The sequence below is a fragment of the Phoenix dactylifera genome, chromosome 10, assembly GCF_051530095.1.
Source record: "Phoenix dactylifera cultivar Ajwa chromosome 10, Ajwa_hap1_PhDact_Kaust_v1.1, whole genome shotgun sequence".
NCBI lineage: Eukaryota > Viridiplantae > Streptophyta > Magnoliopsida > Arecales > Arecaceae > Phoenix > Phoenix dactylifera.
Genome location: NC_143199.1, coordinates 30,365,597 through 30,392,432, shown reverse-complemented (window position 1 = coordinate 30,392,432; position 26,836 = coordinate 30,365,597). Strand labels below are relative to the sequence as shown.

At 37.1% G+C, this 26,836-nt stretch overlaps 3 protein-coding genes across 4 annotated transcripts; all 3 read right to left on the bottom strand.

Annotated features, from left to right (window-relative positions):
- Window positions 1–145: 145 nt before the first annotated feature.
- Window positions 146–13,766, bottom strand: LOC103698436 (acetyl-coenzyme A carboxylase carboxyl transferase subunit alpha, chloroplastic-like). The gene is made up of 11 exons (XM_088705937.2): window positions 12,532–13,766; window positions 11,342–11,790; window positions 8,881–8,955; window positions 6,681–6,788; window positions 6,428–6,588; window positions 6,008–6,122; window positions 5,717–5,871; window positions 4,524–4,575; window positions 4,374–4,442; window positions 1,490–1,567; window positions 146–1,390 (listed from the first exon to the last, which is right to left on the bottom strand). The coding sequence occupies exons 2-11, from the start codon at window positions 11,711–11,713 to the stop codon at window positions 389–391; spliced, it is 2,187 nt and encodes a 728-aa protein (XP_088562063.2). The 5' UTR covers window positions 11,714–11,790; window positions 12,532–13,766; the 3' UTR covers window positions 146–388.
- LOC149752756 (uncharacterized) lies at window positions 13,755–15,177 on the bottom strand. Its single transcript, XM_089925915.1, has 3 exons — window positions 14,931–15,177; window positions 14,306–14,849; window positions 13,755–14,195 (listed from the first exon to the last, which is right to left on the bottom strand). Exons 1-2 carry the CDS (start codon window positions 15,039–15,041, stop codon window positions 14,319–14,321), a joined length of 642 nt encoding a protein of 213 aa, XP_089782041.1. The 5' UTR covers window positions 15,042–15,177; the 3' UTR covers window positions 13,755–14,195; window positions 14,306–14,318.
- A 689-nt stretch (window positions 15,178–15,866) lies between these two features.
- On the bottom strand, window positions 15,867–24,115 carry RAD51C (RAS associated with diabetes protein 51C). 2 transcript variants are annotated; one of them, XM_008780432.5, is made up of 9 exons: window positions 23,881–24,114; window positions 21,338–21,436; window positions 20,375–20,497; window positions 20,159–20,192; window positions 20,010–20,080; window positions 19,687–19,913; window positions 18,376–18,507; window positions 16,560–16,626; window positions 15,867–16,266 (listed from the first exon to the last, which is right to left on the bottom strand). In XM_008780432.5, the coding sequence occupies exons 1-9, from the start codon at window positions 23,990–23,992 to the stop codon at window positions 16,091–16,093; spliced, it is 1,041 nt and encodes a 346-aa protein (XP_008778654.4). In that variant the 5' UTR covers window positions 23,993–24,114; the 3' UTR covers window positions 15,867–16,090. The 2 variants fall into 2 exon arrangements, with proteins under 2 accessions (XP_008778654.4, XP_008778665.4); XM_008780443.6 differs by lacking the exon at window positions 16,560–16,626 and having other exon boundaries at window positions 15,886–16,266; window positions 23,881–24,115.
- Between the last annotated feature and the right edge of the window lie 2,721 nt (window positions 24,116–26,836).

Sequence of the window (26,836 nt, the reverse complement as noted above, 5' to 3'; positions counted from 1 at the left end):
ATGAGGTCCATACTTCTTCCAAATTGCATTAACAGATAGATCAACAGGTGTGCTCGGCAAACTTATCAATTAACGCCAAGCAACTTGGGCTGAATTCACAGGATACGGGAAATTAATTGAACATATCAACCCAAGGCTTCCAGACTAAATCCATCAACATAGATCAAAATTTTTATTTACCAAAATTATTTGTTCCACTGCATCAAACATTCAATACATTTCAGATGCCCAACATAATTCCTAAATCAATCTTGAGTAAGTTTACCATCATAAAGAAAAAATCAAGAATAAAAGATGGAGGGGGGAAAATCCTCAAACTATTAGGGAAAGACTTCTACAATATCCATAACCAACATTGTGTTTCGGCGTTTTGCATGAATTTACTAACTCATCCACTGGAGCTACCAGCACCAACTGTTTCCTGCACTGGCAATCCCACAGTACTTTCAACCTTCTTCTTCAGATCCGTTGTATCCATTATAGCAGTGATTCCTTCTCTTATCTCCTTCAGCAAATTCTCCGCCTTTTCTTTACTTGCACCACTCGCTATCTCTGCCTTTAATTCATCTATCTTCCCTCTTAACCCTGCCTTATCTATCACCGCCTCAATTTCTTTCTTTATCACATCATCTGCCTTTACTAATATCTCCCCTATGTTAGGTGGGGCCGTCGGCACTGTCTTCTTCCCAATCCCCACCACCTCCAGGTTCACCGATTTTAGCATCTCCTTCAGCTCTTCCTTGGCCTTCTCCACCTCCTCGATCTGATTCTCATCCAATGTCTCTCCCTTTGCCACCTTGCCGCATGCCTTTCTTAGAATCTCCATCTTCCCCTTGACCTGCTTTTGGAGTTTTTCATTGATCTCTTTCTTCAGCTTCTCTCCCTTCATCCTCTGCTCGTTCCACCTTCTAGCCTCTGATAACATCTCAAGCTTCTGTTTTAACCCAATGTAAGATCCAGGTTGGGACAAATTATACTTAAATTCTTGCATCAGACTGTCTACCCTTTCCTGCAATGTTGGGCTAAGTGTTTGATCAGCTGTGCCTGGAGATGTGGATAACTCCATCTTGAGAGCTTCCAGTTTCTCTTGCAGGCCCATAGCAATAAAGGCATTTGTCATTTCCTTGTCTACTTCTTGCATCAGTGTTTCTATAGCCTCATTAGAGATGATGGGAGCTGCAGATTTTCCCTTGGCTTCTCTTGCTATCTTCATGAGATTATCAATTCCAGTCTCAATGTCAGCTCTGACTTGAGCAAGGTCAGATTCCTTCTTCTTCATGTTGCATTTCTTCTCAGGATCCACTGGCTCACCTTCCACAAATCCCCCAAGTGCCCGGAATTTCAGATGTCGTTGGCTAAGTAAACCATCAATATCCATTTCTCCAAGCTCCTGAATAAAATAAAAAGGTATTTCAATGCCTTTGCAGGACATGTCAAGAAGGCCTTGATGGATAACTTAACATGCGGATAACAATAAAACAAGATATACCTGCATGGCTTTTGTGACCGTAAGCTTTATCTGTTGGGAAGTCGAAGATGGATCAGTGTGCGCACCACCTAGAGGTTCCTGAAAGAAATAAAAAACTTGTACATGTAAACAGAGATGTCCATATTAAATTAAAACTCCAATATTTTCAAAAATTTCTAAAATTAATATGGATAGCATATGTTTTACAGACTAATAGAGCATTTCAAAAAAGAAATAATTTAAGACAGCTAAAGAGAGCGGCCATAAAGCTATTAAATTTATATAAAGCAGATACAAATCAAGGTGGACAACATATCAACTAATTAATAGATATTAACAAGAATGGTAACATTTTTAGGCTCCCCTGAGTCTGACCAATGAATCATGAATGATCACATGGTACACAACATATTCATGGCATTGGCTTTCTGATGTTCAAGCAACAACAATTCAGATAGAACCCTAAAGAAACATGAACATATTGTCATGTCCCAGAGGTCATGTAACAGGTCTCATTGTCTCAATGAGTTCTAATGCGTAGCTTAGGTACTCGACATAAAGGAATTGCAAACTTAAGACCATACAATATTTGAAAGTTGATGCTAAATTGCTAATACTTCTAAATCTAATACTTCCAAATCTAATACGGTAACAACTCTAAGTCTTGTGGTCATTTGGTAGTAAACATGCTTCAAAGATAGGTCATGTAGCACTTTTATACTTTTTTACTTATGGAAACGATGCATAATATGGAGTTAATTTTCCACCAAGCAGGTTTCTTGGATATTCCCGTGCTACTAGTACTATCATGGTTTACTGGTTTGAGGAATGCTTCACGGTGCAAGGAAATAATATAAAAAATGGCTAGAAGATGATTTATTTTATTTCAAGCAGAAGCAACATATCTACCTGGTGTTCGTACCTTTTCTCTTATTCTAACAATAGTTCACCCATATATGACAACATTAATAAAAAAAATGTGACCCAGTGCTTGAGGCTCCTACAACTACAAGATCTGGAGAGGATCAGATGTACACAACCTTAACCCCACATGTAGGGAGGATATTTTTGTGTTCGTGCCCGTGACATCGAAATCACAATGAAGCAACCTTATCATTGTGCCAAGGCCCGCCCTCATATGACAAAATTAATAAGATTATATAAAATTCAATTTTCCTATTTAAAATTTAGTTTGATCAACTTCGACACAATCACACAACACCCTTGACCTTTTAAGGAGCTTTACAAGGAAATACATGTCACTATTGCAATAAAGTTGCAAAGAAGTTTTTTCTTCTCTTTTTTGCAAGTTTTCAAAGGTTTCTATGTTTTAGATTTTTTTTTGCACGATATTAGAGCCAAACAAAAAATTCCAGTCCAAAACCATTGTGTCAGCTCAAGCCTACAAGCAAAATGACACAAACACTACTCAACATGGAAGAACTCTAAGGTAATCTGGTAACTAGCCCTATAGGAGACAGAACTAACTTTCATCTAATTGAGATGGCATGCCATAAGACCATTTTTCCGTACTGCTGTGTACCAGCTCCGTATCGGGCATTATTGTACCAATACTGTATTGAGACTTGGTATGGGTGTGTACCAAGTTTTGGTACACCAAACTGACTCCCATATAGGGCGTACCAGCATTGTTCCAACATAGTATCGGACATCGGTACACGGTCCGGTATTGAGATTGCAAATCTTGTATGAGACACAAAGCCTAATAGAGTTTCATAGATAGACCATATAAAATTTAAGACATCCCCCCCCCCCCCTCCTCATTCTTCTTCTCTTGGTAGTGTGGTGCAGTGGGGGAGGGTGATTCAGGTGCATGAAAGTGATTAAAAATAAAACAGATTCAAGGTTTCATGAAAGAAAGGCCTCAAACATGGATTCAAAGAGTAGGGCAGATGAATATATAAGCTAGAGCATAATGGACATCAGGCATCTCTACTTTCAATATTTATACGAGATATAAATTTGTTGATTCCAGGCATTTAGGTTAGAAGAAATGGTTTCCTAGAGGACTTGCAAGTTTACTAATCAGTGGAGAGTTTCCTGGGTACAGGTTGCTGGAAATTTAACTGTGGCCTACAAGTTTGTTATGTTTGAGCAAAGGAAGTGGAATATAAATAGAAAAGGATAGTATCATGAGAGATAGGGAAAGGGCTTTGAAGTATGAATGGCTTGGGGAAAAGCAAAAAAAATATTCAAAAACTACGTAACAAGAAATTAACCAGTAAACAAAGGTCAAGGGCAACTGAGCCATCACATTGTTGGACTAAGGAGAAACACTAAGGTTCCTCCATATGTGGTCATCAGCAGAAAAAGTTATCAACTATTTCTTGAAGAGAGATGAAAACCTCAGAAACTTCATTGAAATCTGAAACATTTAGATATTTAATCATATATCAATCACCTCTGATCTAATCTATCCATAATTGCATCAATGCTGGTTATTGTTGTATCAATGCTTGTTAACCTAATCGACCAAAAAGCATCTGTAAAAATCATGACTTACAATCATAACCAGGAGCACCATTAATTTTCCCATCTACTCCTACTTGGCTTATAGATATACACTTACATTTGTGAGCACGTATATATATGAGCAACTTCCATGTACTGAGCCAAAAATCCATCTCAATACTTGAATCCAGTTTTTTGTAGGTCCCTTTCCTTTCTTTTCATATCCTTCAAAATGATTGCGAATACCCCTGCTAACGAGGGTACTTCAATCCTTTTTATGCAATGTACCAGCTCATTTTAATTAACTCTACCATCACTCTTGCACAAAAACTGATATTTTATGGTCCAGCTATAAATCTTCACTGGTATTTTTGGTGTTAACAGCTTCAGATAGAAGAATGAAGTCAATTTTAAGAAACTTATGAAGACTCACCGAAATGATTCCATCAGCAATTTTGAGTTTACACAGTTCAGTGGCTGTGATCCTTAGCTTTTCAGCTGCCTGGACAAGTGATTGCAAAATGTTAATGTCAAAGCAAGTGCCTAAGATCACAGAATTACAGAGATCACACAGATCTTGTACCAAAGGAGCTGCTGAAGAGGATTTCCATAGTATTGCAGCACATGCTTCTGGGCTGCTTACGGCAGAGCACACAAATACAGATATCATGTGAGAAATTGACATAAACATTGCAGACATGCATCAAAAATATATATAATTAACATAGGACCAGCAGTCCTAATGTGACATTTTCCACAACAGGAGAGTTGCAAGGAGTACTTATTTTTTAAGAGAACATGGATGAACAATCAAGCAAAAAGGAATCATAGATGAACAAATAGAAACCCTATAACCATATTCTTTGGGTAGCATTACATATTAATATGATCTTTGTAAAATTAGTGCAAAAAGGATATGGGCATAGCATTGATCCTTGATGCAAGCCTATAGTAACTGATAATACACTTTTGAGGATAAGGGCTTAACGAATAGCTGAACAAAGACAAAGTATATGGAATATAAATTTAGTGAGAATGAAAATGAAGATATGATACAATGAAGATTGATGAGATATTACAAAGCGACCATTTTGCTTACTTAGAATCTATTGTATAAAATAATGGAGGGATAGATGAAAAATACGATAGAATTAGAGTTAATTGGAGTGGAGAGGTGCATATAGGATATTATGTGATAGACGCTTACCTTAAAGACTTAAAAATATATATAGAACAACAGTAAGGCCTCCCATATTTTATGGCTCAAAATACCGGGCAATAAAAAAAGTACATAAACAAGTATAGCAAAAATGAGAATGTTAACATAGATATATGATAAAACTAGAAAAGATAAAATAAGAAATGAATATATTAGAGGACCTGTAGAAGGTGTACAAATTAAGGATAAAGAAATGGAAATTGATTGAGATGGTATGGATATGTATTTCAAAGATCTGAAGAGGCTCCAGCAAGGAAATATACTTTACTTTGTGTTGAAGGTGGTAAGAAAAGGAGGGGAAGACCTAAGGTGACATGGATAGAGGTTGCAAAGAGAGATAGGGATAAACTTGGAATAACATCAAAGATGGCTCTAAATAGAGTTGGAATAACATCAAAGATGGCTCTAAATAGAGATACTTGGTGAATGAGCATCCACAATACTATCCCATATCACAGCAAAAGAGTATTATACAGTACTTGTGATCGAAAGCTCAAGTCATTATCAACTTAGACATGAATCTTTGTTGCGCAATGCATATGATAATGTTAGATCACCTGGCAACATAAAAGACAGAGTTCTGCAACATGAATATTTTATTTGCACAGCCAATAGCAAGAGCACCACCAGAACCACCTTCTCCAATAACAACAGTGACAATTGGAACCTTTAGTCCAAACATAGTCCTCAAATTGTGGGCTATTGCCTCTCCCTACATATATTGAATCAAGTGAAATGAGCAACAGTGAGTCATCTTTGAGAAACAATGATAAAATACTTTGAAAGTCCCAGGAAAGTAATAGCCTCACTAGTGGGGAAGGAAGTAGTAGAAGAAGAAACAATGATACCTGACCAAGTTCTTCAGATTTGAGATCAGCATATGCCCCAGGTGTGTCAATAAATGTGATGATGGGAAATCCATGATGATCAGCATACTTCATCATGCGCAAAGCCTTTCGATAGCTACATAGCAACATACATGTTTAATAAGGCCTTTGTATTCTTCAATACAATAAATCATTAAGGTGAGAACTATCTTAGAGAATACCTAACATAAAGGATTTCGTATATTTTGAAGCTAAATGGTCTAAAAATTACTCTCATGCACTGTTTTCTGCCAAATTCTTAAACTAGATAGGAAAGCTCCAAGCCATTTTAATAACAACTCTCTCCAGTAAGTGCCAAAAAAAAAAAATGTTTCTGCGGTGAAGAAGTGAGCCGCTAATTATCAGAAAGGCATAATTATCATTGATAAGTTCATTCATTACCCATGTGGAGTTGGCATTCCAAAATTGCGCTGAATATTTTCCTTTGTGTTCCTGCCTTTCTGATGGCCGATAAACATATAGCTCTTGCCATCTATGCTTCCAATACCTGTGACAATAGCAGGATCATCATACCCAGCACGGTCTCCATGGAGCTCAACCCACTTCACAATCAAAAAAAAAAATCATCAGTGCCAAGCAAATATACAAACAAACACAGACAGAGCAACAATAGAAGCATGAGGTGAGAGAATACCTTATCAGTAATGTTCAAAACATGATCAAGGAATGTGGGCCTGTTGGGATGCCGAGCAATATTTAAGCGTTGGATTGGAGTTAAATGTGTGTATAGATCTTTCAGGGCCTGCAAAGATTATGAATCAGAAATAGGCTTCACTGGGATTAAGAATAAGCACCATGCAGAGTTGAGAAATGAAACAGTAAAAAAGTTTGCAATTTTAAAATCACAGAATCTTGCAAATAAGTAGATTACAAGAACATATAAGAATAAGTACCATGCAGAGTTGAGAAATGAAACAGTAAAAAAGTTTGCAATTTTAAAATCACAGAATCTTGCAAATAAGTAGATTACAAGAACATATGCAATATAACACTAAAAATTTTTGACTAAATGCTAGAAGGTTAGAAATTAATCATTTGCTTATGATAAATTGCAGAAACAACACATTGTTTTGCCTTTAGAATAAAATAATGAAGCCAGCTGCACATGATTGTCAAAAAAAGAGAGTGCCTTACAGTTCAGAAAAAAACTGTAAATGAACTGAAGAAGTGATGAGGGATGATAAATCCTGAAAATAGTTTGGGCCTAGATATTACTAAATGACTACATCTCAGACTGATTTCTTTCATCCCAAATTTGACCTAAATAGCACCTGACCACTGACAAGACGTATTTCTGGTCCTAGTAACTCTGGTTTTGTTGACACTGCTAGATAAAACAGTTTGTAATTATAATTGTGACAATTGGTTTACTTTGCAAAATCTATCAAGAGAATTCGCGTGATCACCCTGAAGCTACTTATTCTACTGCAGTCAGAAACAATTTACTCTAGCCAGCTCCTTTCCACGTGAGCTGACTAATAAGAAGCTAAATGGTAGTTGCACTTGCAATGTTGAATTGCAAGCTCATATCTATATGTGACAAGAAGAAACATCAACAATTCCAAGGATAATCTTTAAGAAAACTCCAAGAAGGGAACAAAAATCACAACCTATCAAGTATTTGGTATTTGGATATGATGAATAATATGCGATGTTGTGAAAAACCACTGGTTATTGAATATTTGCTTATTCACAGACTATGTAGTTACGTTGCTATTGAGCATAAGCATATTAAACTGTTTCTCTCTTCTTCTTTTTTTGCAGCAGGGGGAGAGGAACACTTTCCTTTGTATTTCTTTCTCCTCTGTCCTCTTAGATGTCTAGCTTCTAGACCTCTTCACCATATCACCATTCTCATTTATAATGCATAAACTTTATCCCCAAACTTCATGTAGAATAAGAAATAATGAACTAAAAAATACTTCTTCCAACTGATTAAAGAGAAAAATCACTATGCATATTCAGCAACTACAAAGAGGCTTTCATAAATGAAAACTTTATGGCCAACAAATCACATAACTTCTTTTGCTTATTGGCGCGGCCTAGACACTCATCCAACAATTTTGGGGTCTTCAACTTGTAGATCAAACTAAAATAGCAATGCAGGATGAATCTGACAGTACATTAGATCAACCAATCATAATCAAGTATGGTCGGTAGCACACAAAGAATCAGTCTTATCATCCCAAAGTAAGATTTTAACAATCTAATACTTGATCAGAAGATTGTGTCAAAATCTACAAATTCTATTTTGTAAGGATGTTTGTCAAATGTGAAAATTTCGGTCATAGGATGACCTGAAAGTACAAACTAAGCCATGTTACCTACATATTTGCAGGACATGTTAGGTAATAGAGCTGTGATCTGAGATAGGAGACCACTAACGGGATTTACAATCAAGTTTAGAAGTCTTTATGATCTGATTTGTTAGAAATTCATGTATATTTCCAAAACTAATTGTTATGCACCCTTTTTTCCTTTATTCTTGCTTAATGTCGGTTCCACTTCCACTTCCCCTTTTTAGTTTTGCTCATAACACAAAAAATGCAGTAGCCGCATAGCACCCTGCAATAATTAGTGATTGGACAAATAAACATTGACAAACATTGACAAACATGACAAAAATGTTGTTTTCTACTTCTTCTTGTCCTTCCAATTTCTCATTTGTCATGATTCATCCATTATGTAAGCATGAATACCCAAAAATAACAATGAACATAGTGAGAAGAATATTGGGATTTCATACAATGGTAATATTGCTAACTGCCATCTCTCTGTTCACTTCTTTTTGTTTATTTAATATCAACAGTTATGGTACAAGGTATGTAACAAACCTGCTGATACTTGCTTTCCAATAAGTTAATTTGATCACTGAAGTCCAAACCAGTTTTCTCTGCCATTTTGCGCACCTGTGTAAAAGAAGAGGCAAGAACAGGAAGTCAATGACTCGTTAACTAAGAAGAAAAACATGAAAAGGAGTAGTAGCTAGCCATAGTTTTTCTGTGATCTGGGGAATTTGTACCTTAACTTCTAAATATTAGATAATTATTAGTATTTAAGAGAAACCATCTATAATTGCTTACTAAGCATAGGATCAATTTTAACCATTAGTTTTAGTTCTGATAAGTCCACAATCTACAATACAGCCACCAAACAAAATAATGTTTGCCCACCAAAAGAAGAACCGGCCATGCCCACTTTACATCACTAAAGAGACTATGAATGACAAAACCACTGGCATATTTTGAACCACTCCATTCAACACATTGTGAAGATAGCCATGGTGCACTTCTAAAGAAGCAAGATTTGAGAAAATAAAGAATATCGTGAACTTCTTATCTAAACAAAATCAACCATACTGTACAGGTCTCCAGAACCATATAGTTATTAATATTGTAAATATCTTTTGGCATACAAGAAGTGCAGTGAAGTAGAGAATTAGGAATTGGATCAGAAAATTAATGTGACTTATGTAAATGATGTAGATTAAGCTTGAGGCTCATTAAGCTCAGCTTTATATTCTACCAAGAGTTATTCATAAGTTTTATAGCAAGGGATGCATGATTTTAGACAACCAACCCTGCCAAAAAGAAGTGCCTTGGAGGAAATGAAATCAGAAATTTAATAGTCTTATCTCAAGCCCACAGAGAGTGGGTTTCCAAAGCTCTCTTGCATAGAATAAGCAAGTTTTTGGAAGATATCCATTTTCCCTGGCTAATGAATATGTGTGAAGAAGAAACAAATGCTTGATTAAATACTAATTGGAATAAATAAATATTGATTACTATAAAAGAAGTAAGATTAGTAGTATTTTTTGTAAACTGGATATTAAGGAAATCTTTAATAGAATGATATGGTGATCCGGGAGGATCACCAAACTTGATGTGGACCACTCTGGCCATCACGAGAAGGATTGGACAACGTCCAAGAGCAAGATCCACTACTAGAAGAGCTGCCAAATCATGCACCAAATCTAAGGAGGCCCTAACTTTCTTGTACGAAGTCCAATTGAATTGGATAATTTTTCAAGCGCTATGATGTGATGCCACCCTATAGGAATACGGTACACCAAGGGATCAAGGATAAATTCCACCATTTGAATCCCAAAACAAGTCTATCAAAGCATAAATTTTTCTTTAAGGAAAGATTTTGACCGGACATATCTTTCAATCAGGAAGAATTAGGTAACATGGCTGAAGACAAAGTCGACATAGAAGTCAAGATCTACCTCTTGTAAGATTTTAGCTTTTCGCGATGATTTTCACTCATATTTATTTCGAAAAAGCTATAACCTCCTTTAACTAGATGAGGAATCTAGCCAAAATTGTGTAGACGTGGATCTCCCTAGTATACATAGAGATTTTGTAAATCAATTTTTTTATTATTCATTAGTGGAAAAAAAAGGACCTAAACCCTATTTTTGCTAATTTTTCTATTTTTCAAATATTCTTTAAAAAGATTTTAGTTGAAGTTTGATGGAGTTTCTTATAACCGATTAGATCACATGGTCAGCTTGTTTTATGTGTTTCTTGTTTTGACCTAATGGCGCCTATGAATTGACAATGCATTAGTTCCCTAACTCCACAGATCTGCTAATCTCATTAGTTTGGTCCCTAAGCATGCTTTTTACATCTTGAAAAGTATTGTCAACAAAGGGAACCGCTCTAACCTCATAATATATCAATTACATAAGGTAGGTTCACAAGTTTGTTGTGTAAGTCAATCACTTGGTTTTGTTTTGAGCATTTTATGCTAAAGCACTAGCTTTTCCTTCATTTTGCAAATAAACAATTCATCTTCCATGGAAATAACAAAAGAATCTTAAAAAAAATTGCATGATTGATATACCTTTTTTTCATGAAAATGAAAATATAGCATAATTTATTCCGTTGTATAGATAGACTGAGATAATACAAAATACTAATCCTGATAATTGCTTATGATTAGACAAGTCTAAATACTGATGATTTATGTATTTTTGCTCGTGCAAACACTACTCAGCAGAATTAGCGAAGTACATCGTACTTGTAGGATCATCATTATTTACTTAGTTTAACATTCGTGTCAAGACAAAGTTTTGGCCCATGCCTATGGAAAGATGATAATTCGTTGAACTCGAATCCTCTAACCCTTTTAAGATACAGGATATTGGTATCACTGCATAGGATCAGGGCCTGTTAATAACAGCTAGGTTAGCATATTAGCACCAAAACTTGAACCCAATATGAACATGCAATAAAAGTAAAGGATGCTTAAAGTATTAAATATATAGCATGAGGAAAAAAGGGAACTCACATCGATGAGCTTCTTTTCCAAATCAACTAATGGCTTCTCGAAAGGAAGGGTCACTGGCTTTGGTTTCTCTGTTAGAGGCTTGAAGTGAGACAAATAACTCAATTGTCCACTTTTCAAATTTGGATCAATATCATCTGGCCAGGGATACTCATGCTTCTGTCCCTTTCTGACCCTTGCAAGAACAGAAAACCTGCGCCAATTTGTAGTCGTAAATTGTCCTAAATGCTTCAACCAAGCTCCATTAATTCCACTGAATGGACTCCTCTGCAGATCAGCAGCTAGGGAAGTCTTCTGCAGATCAATCTGTGATCCAGATACAAAACGGCAGCTCTCTCCACCATAAACAGCAGGTGAGAGGGACAATGAATTCATCTCCAAAATCCCAATTTTCTATAGGAACTGCAAGTTCTTTTATGCTAAATATGAGCTGAACCTCGAATGCTGCAACCCTGTATCATCAGAATCAACACATCAGAAGCTAAAGAAAAAATCTCTCGCATCTTACAACACTTAGTTTCTAAACCCAAGTAGAGTGTCCTTTGCTCTACATGTGTCATTATACATGGAACCAAACAAATGTAATCAGCAAATTCTACAGTTCTAAAAATATTCATGAAAGGGAAAAAGAAAACTGAAATAAGAACCAAAACAGTGTCTCAGCATAAAAGGCCACAGTAAATATGGAAATGAAGTTCATATGTTCATGAAGATTCTTACTTCGAACAATCATAGAATATATAAAACAATGGCTTAGAGACAGTTTCACAGTTTAATCTAACATGGCTACCAGATCCGAATAATCAAGAAATTTTCAAGTGAAATGATTTCTCAAAACAACACAGGTAAGTAAAAAAGATTCTAAGCCCAAGCACCCCCTAGTCCATCGGGGCATAAAATTACGAACAATGATAACAGGTTCCATTATCTAAATCCCGATGAGATCCACCGTTAATCGCAACTTTGGAGCAGAATAGCCCAATTGGGACATTTAAGTATTAGAAATATCGGAGCTATAAGGATGACATCTAGAATGATGACATCTAGCGGCGGTAACAAATCTTCATGGATTTCAACATCACAGCTGCATGCACCTGACATCTTTGGAGCTCTACGAATTCCCAGGAAATGACGCTAGAAAAGAAATCAAACACAAGAGAACCGGGAGAATACCAAAAATCACAACGTTGTACCTCAAATTCCGCGATTCAGCCCCCCACTGCAGATCGACGAAAAGCACGCCGAAGAAAGATTAAGCTCCGGAGATCTCGAGATTAGAGTTCCATTCCATTGAAGTGAAGAAAGAAAGCGAAGAAAATACGAAAAGCCTCTACGATGATCATAGCAGTAGGGCGACAACTCCAAAGAGGGACTGGGACCACCCCAACTTTGGGTGCGCCGCCGAGCGCACGACAGTCCGCGCCGACCCGGGGTGGCTTTGAGATTCACGCAGAGATCCGATGCCCCGTGGAGTTTTGCTCGCCGGAGATGGGGATATGGAGTTTTCCGGGCGATTGGCCGCCGCTTGGACTTGCGCTACCGCGTGCCGGTAATTCGTGCGGCGTTAGATTCAACGGCTGTACGTAATCATCTAACCTATCGATTTGGGTTAAGTCTTCTTGGATTGGGCTCGCTTTGTTCCGGGTCTGCGGTTAGCTCATGAGCGATGGATAGGATGATGACTATTGGCTTGCAGTCTCTACTTCAATCACTGGATGTTGAAGAAGTGGGTGGGTCTAAACCAACTTGCCTTGCTAGAGTCTCTTGACATGGCCCAGAACCACTCGGGGTTTCAAATCAGTTATTCAGCTTCGTTCACATGAGCTGCACCACTGTCGAGCATCAGACCATCAGACACACTTCTTGCATGAAAAAGAAGATTAGTGGTAGTATAAATAGTCCATATTATTTTATTCTATTCGTGGTAATTGTAGATTTTTTATATTAGTAGATGTTAGTATAATTTATCTCTAATTTTAAGAGTGGCTTTTATTAAAAAAAAAAATTATAAGATGGATATATCATACAACTCTAGCATGAGTACATTCTAAAAAATTAGAAAGTAACATATGGCGAAAGAGAATAGTCACGTAGCTATTCTATAAAAAATTTTAGCCATATACGTAGTGATCTAATCGGCTATCTTGCTCATTTTCCGATACACGAGTAATTTCAAAGGCAATATAGTCCCCCTCTAACCTATGGATATCCTGTAGCAATAAATGCTCCCTGTCCACCCTAACCGAATTATGAATCTATTTAATCACTATAATAGAGACATCTTCAAAGTGAATACAGCTCGCTCTCAAGATAAGCCTTAAGTAATACCCTTCTGGATGATTTATGTGCACCTTGATTTTTTTTTTGTGTGTGTGTGTGTGTGAAGGTAAAGGGAGGCAAAGAATGCCACCCAAAATTTGTTAAAGAGGGAAAAAGTATTTACGAAAGAGGCATTTACAAGTGAAGAGAACAAAGCAAAACCCTTTGTTAGGCGGACGGATTTGAACCCACGCCCATTCACGAGGATCAGGATCTCTATCTATCATCTCATGACAAAACCACTGACTGCCCACATATTTCTAACTAAAACTTTCATCAGTTATAATATGCCCGTAGCCACTGCGATACGTCCGAACTCCGAAGCTTCTTTGATTAAGAAAAATAAAGGATCAAAGGAAGATGAAATTTCATATACCACACCAACGATTTTTTTTTTTGGGGTGGAAAGGAGGACCAATTAAAATTCATGGCAGAGTAAATCCGTAGTTAGAGAACTCCAGGTGGAGGCAAGCCGTCGAAAGAGGGAGCCCGTCCATAGCCGACCACAACACCGAGACCGCCACCCTCTTGGAAACAACTACTAAAACCAGTAACTGATCAGTGAATTTGAACTAGAATTTCCCCAATTCCACCATGAAATCAAAATCGATGCCAAAAGAATAGCTAAAAATTAGGGTAGATACGTACTTAGATGAAGGATTCAGGTAGGAGGCGGCCCGGCGAAAGCTTCTTCCCCTCCGCGGCCAAACCAGATCGCCGTGGCCACCAGCGCGTACATCACCATTACCAACCAAATCAGGAAAAAAAGGATTCCGATGAGTACATTCGCCCGGAAAAGAAGATCCGGAAATCCATCTCTCGCCCTCGCATTCACGCCCGGATCTCCGATCACGATCTCGACCAGAGCTTCCACCGCCCTCTTGGTTCCATCGCTGAGGTCCGACGCGCTGATCTCGAGCAGAGCTTCTCGCACGCGATCTATCACCACCAGAGCCCTCTCCTTCACCTCCTTCTTAACAGCATCAGAATCGGTGCATCCGCCGGCGAGCTCGCCGGTATCCACCCCTCCGTGTTCGTCCATCTCAGAAGAAATTCTAATAGGTGAGATCACGTCCGCCGGATCTTCCACTGTGCTTGTCATCTCAGGCGAGGAATCGGCGGGATCCGGTAGATTGGAGTGGATCTCCTCCGGCGAGGCGGAGAACTCCCAGCTTAGGCGCTTTGGAAAGATCTGAGGAAAGAGAACAGAGGAGGTGAAGAAGAAAAGGAGAACGGAGAAAAAATAGAAGAGAAGTTAGGGTTCGTGGAGAACCTTTTGGGTTTTCCCGTTGCCGGAATTGGGATCGGATCGCTTGGAGGGTGGGGTTTCCTTCGATCGGCCACGGTTCGCCGGTCGTGAGGTTTGGAGGATGGAAGCCTTCATGGTTGGGCGGGAAAAGGGCAGAGCCGGCGCAAAGAAAAATGAGGGCGAGGGGCTATTTATAAAGAGCCCAAGTCGGTGGCTCGGTCGAATTTGGGCCTCGTCTTAATGAGTTTGGGCTGGCGGTTCGTAAGATGGTTTAATTCCAGCGCACAGAGAAGAAACGTATGTTTCTCTCACTCTCTAATTTCACGGAGGCTGGCAAAATCGATACTAGAATTATACCGTGCCGAGCCTGTACTGATAGAGGAGAGCAAGTCCATACAGTGGGAGAAAAGAAAAAAAGAGAGAGGAGGAAAGAGGGAGAGAGAGAGAGGCCAACTTTACTATTTCTTATGGTCGCAGCCGGGCTCGTGTTTCATTCGATATTAAAAAATCCGGATGCAACCTCACCTCCCATGCCCTTTGTCGACCCTTCGCCGGCCTTCCTTTCCATTCCTCTCTCACACGCTCTCTTTCCTTCTTCTTTTTCAACTTTGGCAACGGTTTTCGTTTTCGTTGCCGAAATCATACTAATGAGCTTTCAGTACAGCTTGGAACGACCAAAACCGTCTGATTTAGGACAGTTCCACCGACCATATCCCACATCCTTTTGTTTGAAGCTTTCAAAGGGCACAAAAAGATAATGTCGTAAAGAAATAGATAAAAAATCAGAGCTTAGTTCAGATCAAAATTTGATAGCACGGAAGACTAGAATGGGTGATATTAGTCTTCTTCCCGCTAGAACCTGAAGGCCCGGTACCACTCCGGGTTTTAAATTAGCCATTCAGTTCTGTTCACCCTGAGCTACACCAATGTCGTGCATCAGAGCATCAGAGATTTTTTGAATGGAAAAGAAGATCGGTGGTAGTATAAAATGGTCAATATCATTTTTCTGTTTTTCTTTTGATTTTCCGGCTAGGGATTCTTATGGTGGAGATAAAAGGAACAACAAAAAGATTGTAGAACTGTTCTCACTAAACAAGAGTTTTTAGGAGGCGCATGGGCCCTTTGTAACCAAAAACATAGTCAAGTTTCTTTTGTTTTTTTTTTCAGAACATACTTGATGCTATTTACATCATTCTGACACGTTTGCATTGTGAAGTGGCATTACGTATCCCTTTGCTTGTTACTGAGAAAGGTGCAGAGGCTGATCGAAGAGATGGCGACTTATCGATATATGCATGCCGATCATTCCCGTTCCAGTACAAAATTACTCGATTCGTGCATGCATGAGACCAGCTATCACCTGCACAGCACAAATGGCTCCCCAGGTCATGTGGGAAAAGCAAAAATTAGACAAAGGAAGAGCTATTGCATGGACATAATATATGAAAATTTTCAAGAAAGAATTTCCATCTTATTTGCTTTGTTCCATACAGGTGTATATATTAGCACCCTCATAGAGATGAAATGCTGACATTTACCAAGTTAGGTCTCAGCTTCAGCTGGTGTATTTAAACTTGAATATAGAGATGGAACATTTGTATTGTTTTTGAGTTATAAGATCATAGCCAAAATCAATAAAGAATGAAACTTTACCAAGGGCAAGAGTTAACTGAAATGAGCCTTCTGTAAACTTAGTGGTAACTTGGTTCAAAAGAACCACCTGCTCGAAGAAAGAAAAGGGGGTCAACCTACATATATAACTATTTGTATTCCATACTAAAGCATGTAGCGAACTTGGTATTCATTTAGTATAGGTTGTTGTGTTGATATCAGAATTTAATGATAAATTGAAGATACCATAAAACATTGGATAACAAAATGTATATAGAGGATTCATGATGTCAGAGTGAAACAAGATGATATAAAATAGCATAAAATTATCAATTAAAACAATGGCAGGGAGTTGCAAATAATAATAATATTATCGTTTGTTATGGGCTATAGTCATAGTTGCAAAAAGATAAAATGGGTCATATACAAGGAAACATATTTTACATACAAATAATTCTATAAAAAAGAAACAATTCAAATGAAACAGCAATATGTTGAGTATGATTATTGGTAAATATAGGCAACAAGATCTATTCCATACTGTTATCACTGCTTCTATAAATATATATATGTATGTATGCATGTACTTACATATGTCTGGATGTATAGGAGAGCATAGCATAGTATAGCATTGCATAGCAGTATAATATAGCATAGTACAGCACAGCACAAATAGCATAGCACAACATAGTATTGCATAGCATAGTATGGCACAGTATAGCATAGCATAGCAAAGGATAGAATTGTATAGGATAGCATAGTATCTCATGGGATAGAACAGCATATTGTATGGTATAGTATATTGTAGGATAGCATAGTATAGCATTGCATTGCATTGCATAGTTAATATGTGGGGACCCAAAGAATAGGACAAATAAGGTCATTCGGACAACAGGAGGCTTGGACTGACAATTTGAGCTGTTAGATGTGATAGACCACTTAATGTTAAAAAAACATGAATTGGAGATCCTTAACCTGTGCATACACAATCAAAAAATATGTATCATTTGTGTTATTTAATCTATCCATTTTCGATCATTGGATGCATAAAAGGCGCATAGGCTAGGGATCCTCAAATCACACGATTTTTCTAAAGCCAGAAATTTGGAAATAATAGATCAAATCTAATGACTGAGATAGTTAGTGCCAGGCCCTTGATCATCTGGTCAGGACCAACCTTACTTGTATTGTTATATGGACGCCCACATTTAGCTCTCTCTCTCTCTCTCTCTCTCTCTCATATATATATATATATATATATATATATATATATATATATATAAATAATTGGCCATTAGCTATCAAAATTGAAAAAAAAAAGAGGGATCCCTTTCATCAAATAGAGTTGATCATGCAATGGTGATACCCACAATGACATGTTACAAATACTGAGTAAAAAGTGGTACAACACAATCAAAATCAGTATAGGCTAAAAAAATAATTAAAGCAGTTATATTAACATGCTAGTTGCATCTACTAGTATATTTGCATGTCCTTTTCTTGGTGCATGCTTAGCATCAACATATGACAAATGTCCCTAGGCATCATAAGCATAATATTTAATTCTATCATAATATTTGATTCTATATTACTTGATAAATGCATACTTGACTAAATATATACTAATTATCATGACATTGAGATTGATGCCTGGATGATATTTGCTAGTTTTCTACAAATCAAAGACATTGATATGTATTCTTTGAGTAATTCCAAAATTAATATGATTGATGTATTCCATGAAACTAAGTTGATTAATATAGCTAAAGTAAAATTTTATATTTTGAAAGTGAGCCTCCTTTTACATCAAAAAATCAAAAAAAAAATATTTTGAAAGTGAGAAGAGATTGCTACTTACAGCTAAATTATACGTTTTGGCGAGTTTCATTAATTCCAACGACATTCCAGATAGAACTCTAGTCCTTCGGGCCAAATCATCAAAATCTTGGCGAAAGTGAAAAGTGACGCTATCAATTATAATTATCTTCACCTGTGGAAAAAAGAACCAGTCAATGGAGTAAGTGCAAAATATTTACTAAGTAACCTTTCTGAAATTATATAAAAGATAAACCACAGATTCAAAAGTATAGCAGAGATAAGCAGAAGAATGATTCCGTGAAAGGAACAAACATCACTTCTCTTATGAGAAAGGGACCCATAGGATCATTTAGAATTCATAAATGCTAATTAGCAATGAATGGTAACATAGTATATGCACAAGATGTTCGGTCATTTCATGCAAGATCAGGTTACCTGCAAACAGATGGTTTCTGTAAAACAGAAGTACCAATCTCCACTAATAGGTTTTCAAGTTTAATCAGTGCATATAGCAACAGCAATTGCACAACACCCTACCTTAACAGTGGATACAGATAATGGACTATTTCTTGGGAGTATTGCTTGAGGGCTTCGCTTAGAGTGTTTTCTCAGGCATTCATCTCTTGAGAAGAAAATAGTTTCTCTGGACGGTTTCTGAAGAAATGGTCCCATATTTTGTTTGTATGTTGCATTACCCCTGTATTCTGTATTTCCGGCAGATACAAAAAGAATTTTGCTCCCTCACTGGCATACAAGTCTAAGCTGAACTATTTGTATCCTTCATTCTAGTGCATCATTTCTTGTTGGGTGGTTCTTTGGCAGGTATGTACTACTCAGTTTTAAGAAATCTGTAGGCAGATTAGGAATCACAAAACCCCTGTTAACTCTAGTTCTAAAGTAAATTATAGAACCTGAGACTGCATTAAATGCATTTACTAGCAGTCAAGTTTCTTTTAGTTTGAAAGTAAGGCAGACAAAGCACCTAATCAACATCTAAATTAGGTCTTTAACATTTTCTTATGCATGAACAAATAACAAATACAGCATGCACATGTTCTTAGCTGCAGGAGAATATTTAGAGATTACCAACCAAAATCAATTTGTAGTCATTCGAAGAGAGATGTTCGTACAGCAATTTTTAATTCATGTCATACATGAGAAACATTCATAAAACAATAAATCCACATCACAACTTTTTTCTAGAAAAAGAAAATTTATGAGAAGCAATTCACCTTCTGATCTACCGAATGCCACAGAAAAACAAAATAAAATTAGAAAAATATAGTAAACTGTATGAGGTGAAGGGTTTCTGGGATTGAAAAACACCACCAAGTCTCATTTCACAACTTACATCTTTCTGCTCTGCAAGAAATTTCCCTAGGTAGTTTATCACTGCAATTTGCTCAGTATAGCTGCAGATGCGGAAGTAGAAGATATTAGCTAGAAAACTGTTCGACTGCATTTGCTCCTGGCAAGCTAAAATAACCTTTTGGTGGTGTCGAAACTTATCAAGCATGTCCATGATGCAACCCTCAGCAATTTGATGAGCACGTTCAACCATGAAACTGCCTTCTGTATCTATCATGCAAGCATAATATTTACCCTGACCATTGTGACAAAGGCACGGCATGATAAGGTTAATGACTAACAACGATACATAGTTTAGGCATCTACCTATATAGACTGCTTTCCCATGGAGACCACCATATTCAACTGGAATTTGGACATTTACTGCAAGCTGAATCCTGCAAATTATGGTACAGGCTTAGTTGCTGATCCAAAATTAACTCTATAATTTCATCTAACATGAAGAGCTAGCATACCCCAGCTGTGTTTTGCCAATCCCTGGAACTCCACCTGATAAACAAGTCAAGGACAACTAGGCAAGTCAATGCATTTGATAAAAATAATGCAAATATATTATCTGCTTAAGGGACTGAATATCTGTCCAACTCAATTTATTTGGTACCTAAATGGAGAATACAGTCAGCAATCTGTTCACTATTTAATACTACATAAATTTATTTGCAAAACATTACCAACTTCAGTAACTTCTTTGCAATGTATCCCACCACCAAGTATCGTGTCAAGATTTTCACAGCCTGTAGTGATGTGTTTCTGCATCTGCTCCTCTGAGAGCATATCCCAAGCAGTTTGGGCTCCTACAAAAGATTCACTTAATCAAAAAAATCCTCAACATTTAGAGTTTTGGATCTTCAAAAGAAAAGTACCGCATGTGGACCTTTTAGGTTTTCTAGTCTAATGCCCAAATTAGAAGGCCAACATATTTTAACTATCTATATACACCAAGTAATAAAAAATCTTTTAACTATCTATATACCCCAAGTAATAAAAAATCTATCTGTGATATGCATGTGCATATGGACACATGTAGAACTTCTAGCACAAGCAGAAAAAATGTGTTATAGACAAAATAAAAAATTGTACAAGGATAATGGACTCCTAAATACCATGATGCATCTACAAACAAAATGGAGATGATCAAGATTTTCTAGGAACTTTCATTGTCCAAAAGCAGAAACAGTTGTACCATTTCATGACAGTAAGAATTATAACCTGATAAGAGGGTGATTTATGAGATCAGCTGGTCCAATAATTTTTTATCGTAATTGATCAAAAGAGACCTACTGTCAATTATTCAAGATAAGGCATGTTAGTTTGACAGAAGGTATAATCCTGATTTTCAAGATAATGAGAAAAGTTTTCTTGCACTTGTTATTGCTTAAATAATATACAGATTACAGAGGAGATAATGAATAAAACATCTCAACATCAATTCTCTCTCTATCTCTTGCATGCATAGGCTGACTTGTAAAGTACCACCTCAAAGTGACAAACCATTACAGCTGCTACGCCATAGACTTGGACCCACACTAACACTTTATGTAAGAAGAAAAAGTTTAAAGTAATCTGCAAAGAGATCAATATATGTATGTTGAATCTTGGTACAAGTTTGAAAAAAAGAAAAGAACTATTAATACCCTTTAGAATTGCATTTCCACCATGCAGACTTTCAGATCTAGTAAACTCTGGCATAACCTTCAAAATATCTGATGCTTCCTGAAGTGCAATATTCAAATCTGTTGAGTAAGATGTCAGTCAGACTATCTTGAATGCAACCGTCATAAATGAAGAAATAGTTTCCTCAACTAATAATAAAACAATACAAATTTAAGATAACAAGGTATACAGTTTTGTTCAAATAAAGGATGACAAACAATCATCATATCATCTTTCAACATTCCCATTGCGGCAATTTCCTTGGATGAGCGAAATATGCTTGAGAACAATGCTTGCACGTACAATAATCATGAAGCACAAGATAGTGTTGTCATTTTCCCTCTCAACAATCTAGAAATTTTTCTTTATAGTAACCATCAAAATTTTTCTCCCTAGTCAAAAGCCAGGAGGAATTCATCATTGCATAATATTTGTTAATCAAATTTGATGTTTGTGATGTAAAAATAATTTGCTCGATGTTTAGTTTCTCTATTAGGCTTCTGGCAACATAGTTACTTTATTTTTCCTGGATCATTATTTTTCTTGTTAGATTTTCTTTAATTGGCATATGTTACATCAATTTTAGTTATACGATGTTGTCCCACCAGCCCATCCTCCACAAATTGGAAACCTAGAAAGTCGTGATGTCCCACCATCATAAAACTTTAGGACTCATTAAGTAGAATTTTACTGGAGCATGCATCTTCCTTATGTCAGATTTCCAGCCCCCCCCCCCCCCCCCAATCTTAATGGATCTGTTTGTTTGTAAATATTCACCCAGTCACACATACTCAACAAAATACTCCTACAAAACCCTTTCAATTCCAACTGATTTTGTAAGATATCTCAAGGCTAAGCTTCCCTTTACCAAATCAGTGATGCTAACTACAAGTATTGAGTTAAAGCAATTTAATTTCTCCACTCAGAACAATCCAAAGCAGCATAAATTTGAAAGAAACAACCAACCACATTCCAAAAAAAGTGCTAAATTGAAGTATATCAAGGACTTAATGCTCAATGCATTCATGATCTCTGACAATGCACCTCGTGGTGCCTTCTCCTATCATTAAAACTCCTTCCAAGAGCTCATGCATAATCATATAGTGTGGTTAGCAAACCAAATTAGATTCTTCAATGCATAAAGAAGATAGAGAGACAATGGGGCAAGAATAGCTTGAATTAATACTATTTCTCAAAGAAATACACCTGTTCATATATCAAACTCCTTTTCCACCATTTAACCACCTGATCTCATTCACGATTCTCATGTCATACATATAGAAGCAACTGAGATATCTTTCCCACAATTCTCGACCATACAACCAGTCCACTTCTTATTTTGCTAGAAATGCCTTCATCTGTACACCAAAGTGGTCTTGCTAACAAGAACCCTTTAGTTAAATGCAATCAGTAAATTTGGTTCGCAGAGATACCTCGTAGCATTTGTGCGTTGGACAGAAGCCATGGTATCTTTAGAAATTGGCTAAAATCGACCATCTTTAAAAACACTTTCCCCAAAAGAAATTTCAATCATAGGAAAAGATTTAACATCTCGAATTTTTTTAGATACCTTGTCTAATTGCCCTTGAGCCTTCAGTGAATCCAGACAGCAACCCATTAATTATCACCATGGTACACAAATAATACACAACAGAATCCAACATCTTAATTTTGGCCAAAATCCTATCCTTTCCATAATAAAGTCCACATAACTCGAATTTCCCTGGTTCCTTAGAGTGTCATATACAATTAGACCATAATTTAATATCTGCAAGTTAGCTACATATACCCCATATTTCTGCTAATGTCAACTTCTGCAAAACTCTATATGGTTTTTAGACAATGAGTTAGCCAAGAAAATCCGTTCAAAGGATGGTGTCATTTACAGGAACAACAACAATAGATGTAACAACAGTATCCTCCTTTATTAGCTACAACAACACTTGAAACATGAGAAACTTGCAAAGCTATCCACCCTCATTGAGGTATTCATACCCCAAGTCCCAACTGAAAATTCTTTTTTCGAATAAAATATAGCTTACATCTATTGAATCAATCTAAGCATGTATTTCTCCAACCTTCAATCAAAAGAATAGAAAATTAACACTCGTATGCATGTATGTGCCCCATATTACCTCACAAATTTATTTATAGATTAACTAACTAGAGCGAGATTGATCGATTTGACTGGCATCAGTGGTTCCACCCAAACTAAACAAAGGAAAACAATGAAGTCCATTCCCAAATCTCATCAGACAACAGTTCCCTGCCATAATCGCATACCACCAAACTTTAGCTATCCCGCATCTTCCACCCAAAAGAGAAATTCTCTAAGTTGGACTCTTGTCGGCCCGACCACTCCAGTCCCACTCTCTTCCCATCAAATCTACGAATCTAACAAAAACGGCACTTTCTGATGCACAAATGGACAACCAGAGACCACGAGTGCTTGATTTGGGAGGTTTGGGGAGGGGACGGTGGGGTTGGGAGAGGAGGAGAGAAAAGGGGTGGGGGGAGGATGCACCTCGGGCGAGTTGGAAAGGGGAGACGGCAGAAAGGGAAGTGAGAGTGGTGTATCCGGCGGAGAGGAGCTTCGCACGCTGCGAGGGCGAGATGGGGAGGTTCGCAATCTCCATCCCCGACGTCCTCCAAATGACGCGCTACTCCGATGGTGGGAGAAGAGAGGGCTCGCCTCCTCGCCGGTATCAGGTAGAAAAGCGGACAATTTGGAAACCCCGACTTACCGCCGCGCCTGAAGCTGCAGCGCGCACGCAAGAACAACGCCTGAAACAAATGGGCCAGGTACAGTTGCATGCAGGCTGGATCAATGTGGGCCTTTTGGGTCAACCCAGGCTTGCACTTTTATTGGACCCAGCAATGGCTATCTTGAGAAAGAGTACTCTGCCCATCTGACCTAAGGGTGCAAATGACTGGGGGTCCTCCAAGCTCGAATCGATGGCTATTACTGAGATTGAGCTGCGCTCAAGCAATTCGAATAGTTTTTTTGAGTCGAGCTCGGATAGAAAAATACTCAGCTCAAAAGCTTGCAAGCCTACTCGAGTATATATTTTTTAATATAATTTTTTATTTTTAATATATATTATTAATATAATATTTTAAAATATTATATTGTATTATATTATATATTTTAAGTTTTGACTAAGGCTTAAATTTGAGCTTGAGTATTGCTTGGTTGATATTCGAGCCAAGTCGTATCAATTTTGAGTATTATTTTTTTTTTTTTTGAGTCAAACTCGAGTGTGGATATTAAGGCTCGATTGATCTTAAATCGAATTTCGAGTCCAAATAATTTGAATCGAATAGAGCTCGAGCCTCTAACTACTCGACTTGACTCAACTCAGCTCAATTGCACTCCTAAACTCATCTTCTCCCCATTTCCTGCTTTGACCTTAGTGTGCACAGCGGATCCAGCACATCCATTTCCATATTCCAATTGGGTCGAATTTGGATAATGATTCCGATATCCAATTAGATCCAAAACTTTATAAGTTTTACTCAATCGAATTTTGGATTCACTAAAATAAATTATACAATGTAGGATTCAAACCAGTCATTTTTTTTGAATGATGAACCCTTAACCTCGATCAAAGTCTTCAACCTCCCCGTTCATCAAAAAACCTCCAAGCCACAACACGCATTTGTACTTTATATATACATATAATTTATTTTACTTATTTGCATATATAATCATGTCATTCAATAATTATTTGGCATATAAAGTTGTTTTCTCGTGCATTCAAGTTATTAAGTAATCATTTGATGTATATTATTTTTAATCATTACTTTTATAAAACTCCTTTTCTCATATATTTAGGTTATTAAATGTTTGCATTCTAAAAAATTCTTCTCTCTTTGATAAAAATAAAAATAAAAATACTTTATTTTATTCCGTATAAAATTTTCAAAGCTATATTGTTAAATTATTTTTAAAATATCAATATATATATTTTTTTACAAGCTCTCTAAGAATAGATAGTTCATGATTTTTTTTATTTATGTTGTAATTAAAGAGTTATAATGATATTTGATGCGAACAAATATTAATATTTTTATTAAAATATTTATTTTAATATGTTTTAAAATATTTCAAATTAGTGATCTGGATCCTTATCGGGTCACTTTCCAAACACTAGTTTAATAACTTATGCTTTAGGTCTTTAATTACCTACTTATCACGTACAATTCTACTCTCATCCTTTATAATTATATAATGAATATTAATTTTTATCATTAAATTTTGCTAAAAATTTGATTTATAACCGAAAATATCTGACTTATATTGTGCTATGATGGAAAAAATTAGATAGAAATAATATCCAATTTATATTCATATTTGTTTGAAATAAATATAGATATATTTAATATTTTCATATCTATTTAGAATAAATATAAATAATTTTATATATTATCTATTTAATACTCATATTTATATTGATATTGATCAAGAAATATAGATGCAGATAAAAATATACCAACTATCCAGTCCGTATTCAGTTTGTTTTCTAGCCTCGCCACCAACACCTCTTAACATGAATGTTGAGATCACCAAGCGAGCATGTAACTCCACCCGCATGGCGGCGGACGAGTCTACCACGAGTGTCAAAAAGAGGAGCTAACGGAGGGCAGTGACCTTGCATGGGGTTTCGAACTTTAGTCCCACATCGGCTAATCAGAGAAAAGATCTGTGCCTTATAATGAGGAGGCCTAAAATCTTTTCTCACTAGGGCATCTTTGTGGGACAAAACCGTGAGGGATGCCCAAGCTCCCTGTACGAGCTTCGCCCTATAGATGGGTACGCACCCCGTGCGAGCTCCGCATCCGCGGGGCTCAGAGCAGACAATACCTCGGAAGGGACGCAGCCTCTTTTTCTGCTCGGCCGGTATGCGGACTATTGCCGGGGTGAAAATCCCGCAACAAATTTCATGCGAATGCACGCGTTGAATTTTTACGCATAATGAATCATCATCGTAGAAAAATTCTACGGATGCAAACACTTGAAATCTGAATCAAAAGATATCAATTTATACCTCACATATGGATGCTTGCATAAAAGCTTCTACGTGAATGTAAATCTGCATAGAAATCATATATGGGAATCCGTGCATAGTTTCTCCGGGAAATTCCGTGCATAGATAATGGTGAAGATAGTGTATAAACATGCGGAGGTCTATATAAATGTATCATGCGAAAGTCGAACCACGTAGAAGAAAAAGGTTCATGGGCGTCTAAACTTGAGGTCAACAAAGTGGGAAACGTGAACTCACGTCGTTGAGTGACCAGTTTGGTTTTCCGTCATCGAACGTTCAAAGTTAGTTCGATCGAGGAAGAGTCCATGTTGAACACTTCTGAGTTCAAAATGGAGTTAAAAGTGAGTTCTCGAACCAAATAGCTTAAGCTACTTCAACAAAAGCGGGCTCCCAATTAAGAGGGAGTAGCCCAAGAGCTTGCGGTAGGGGTGG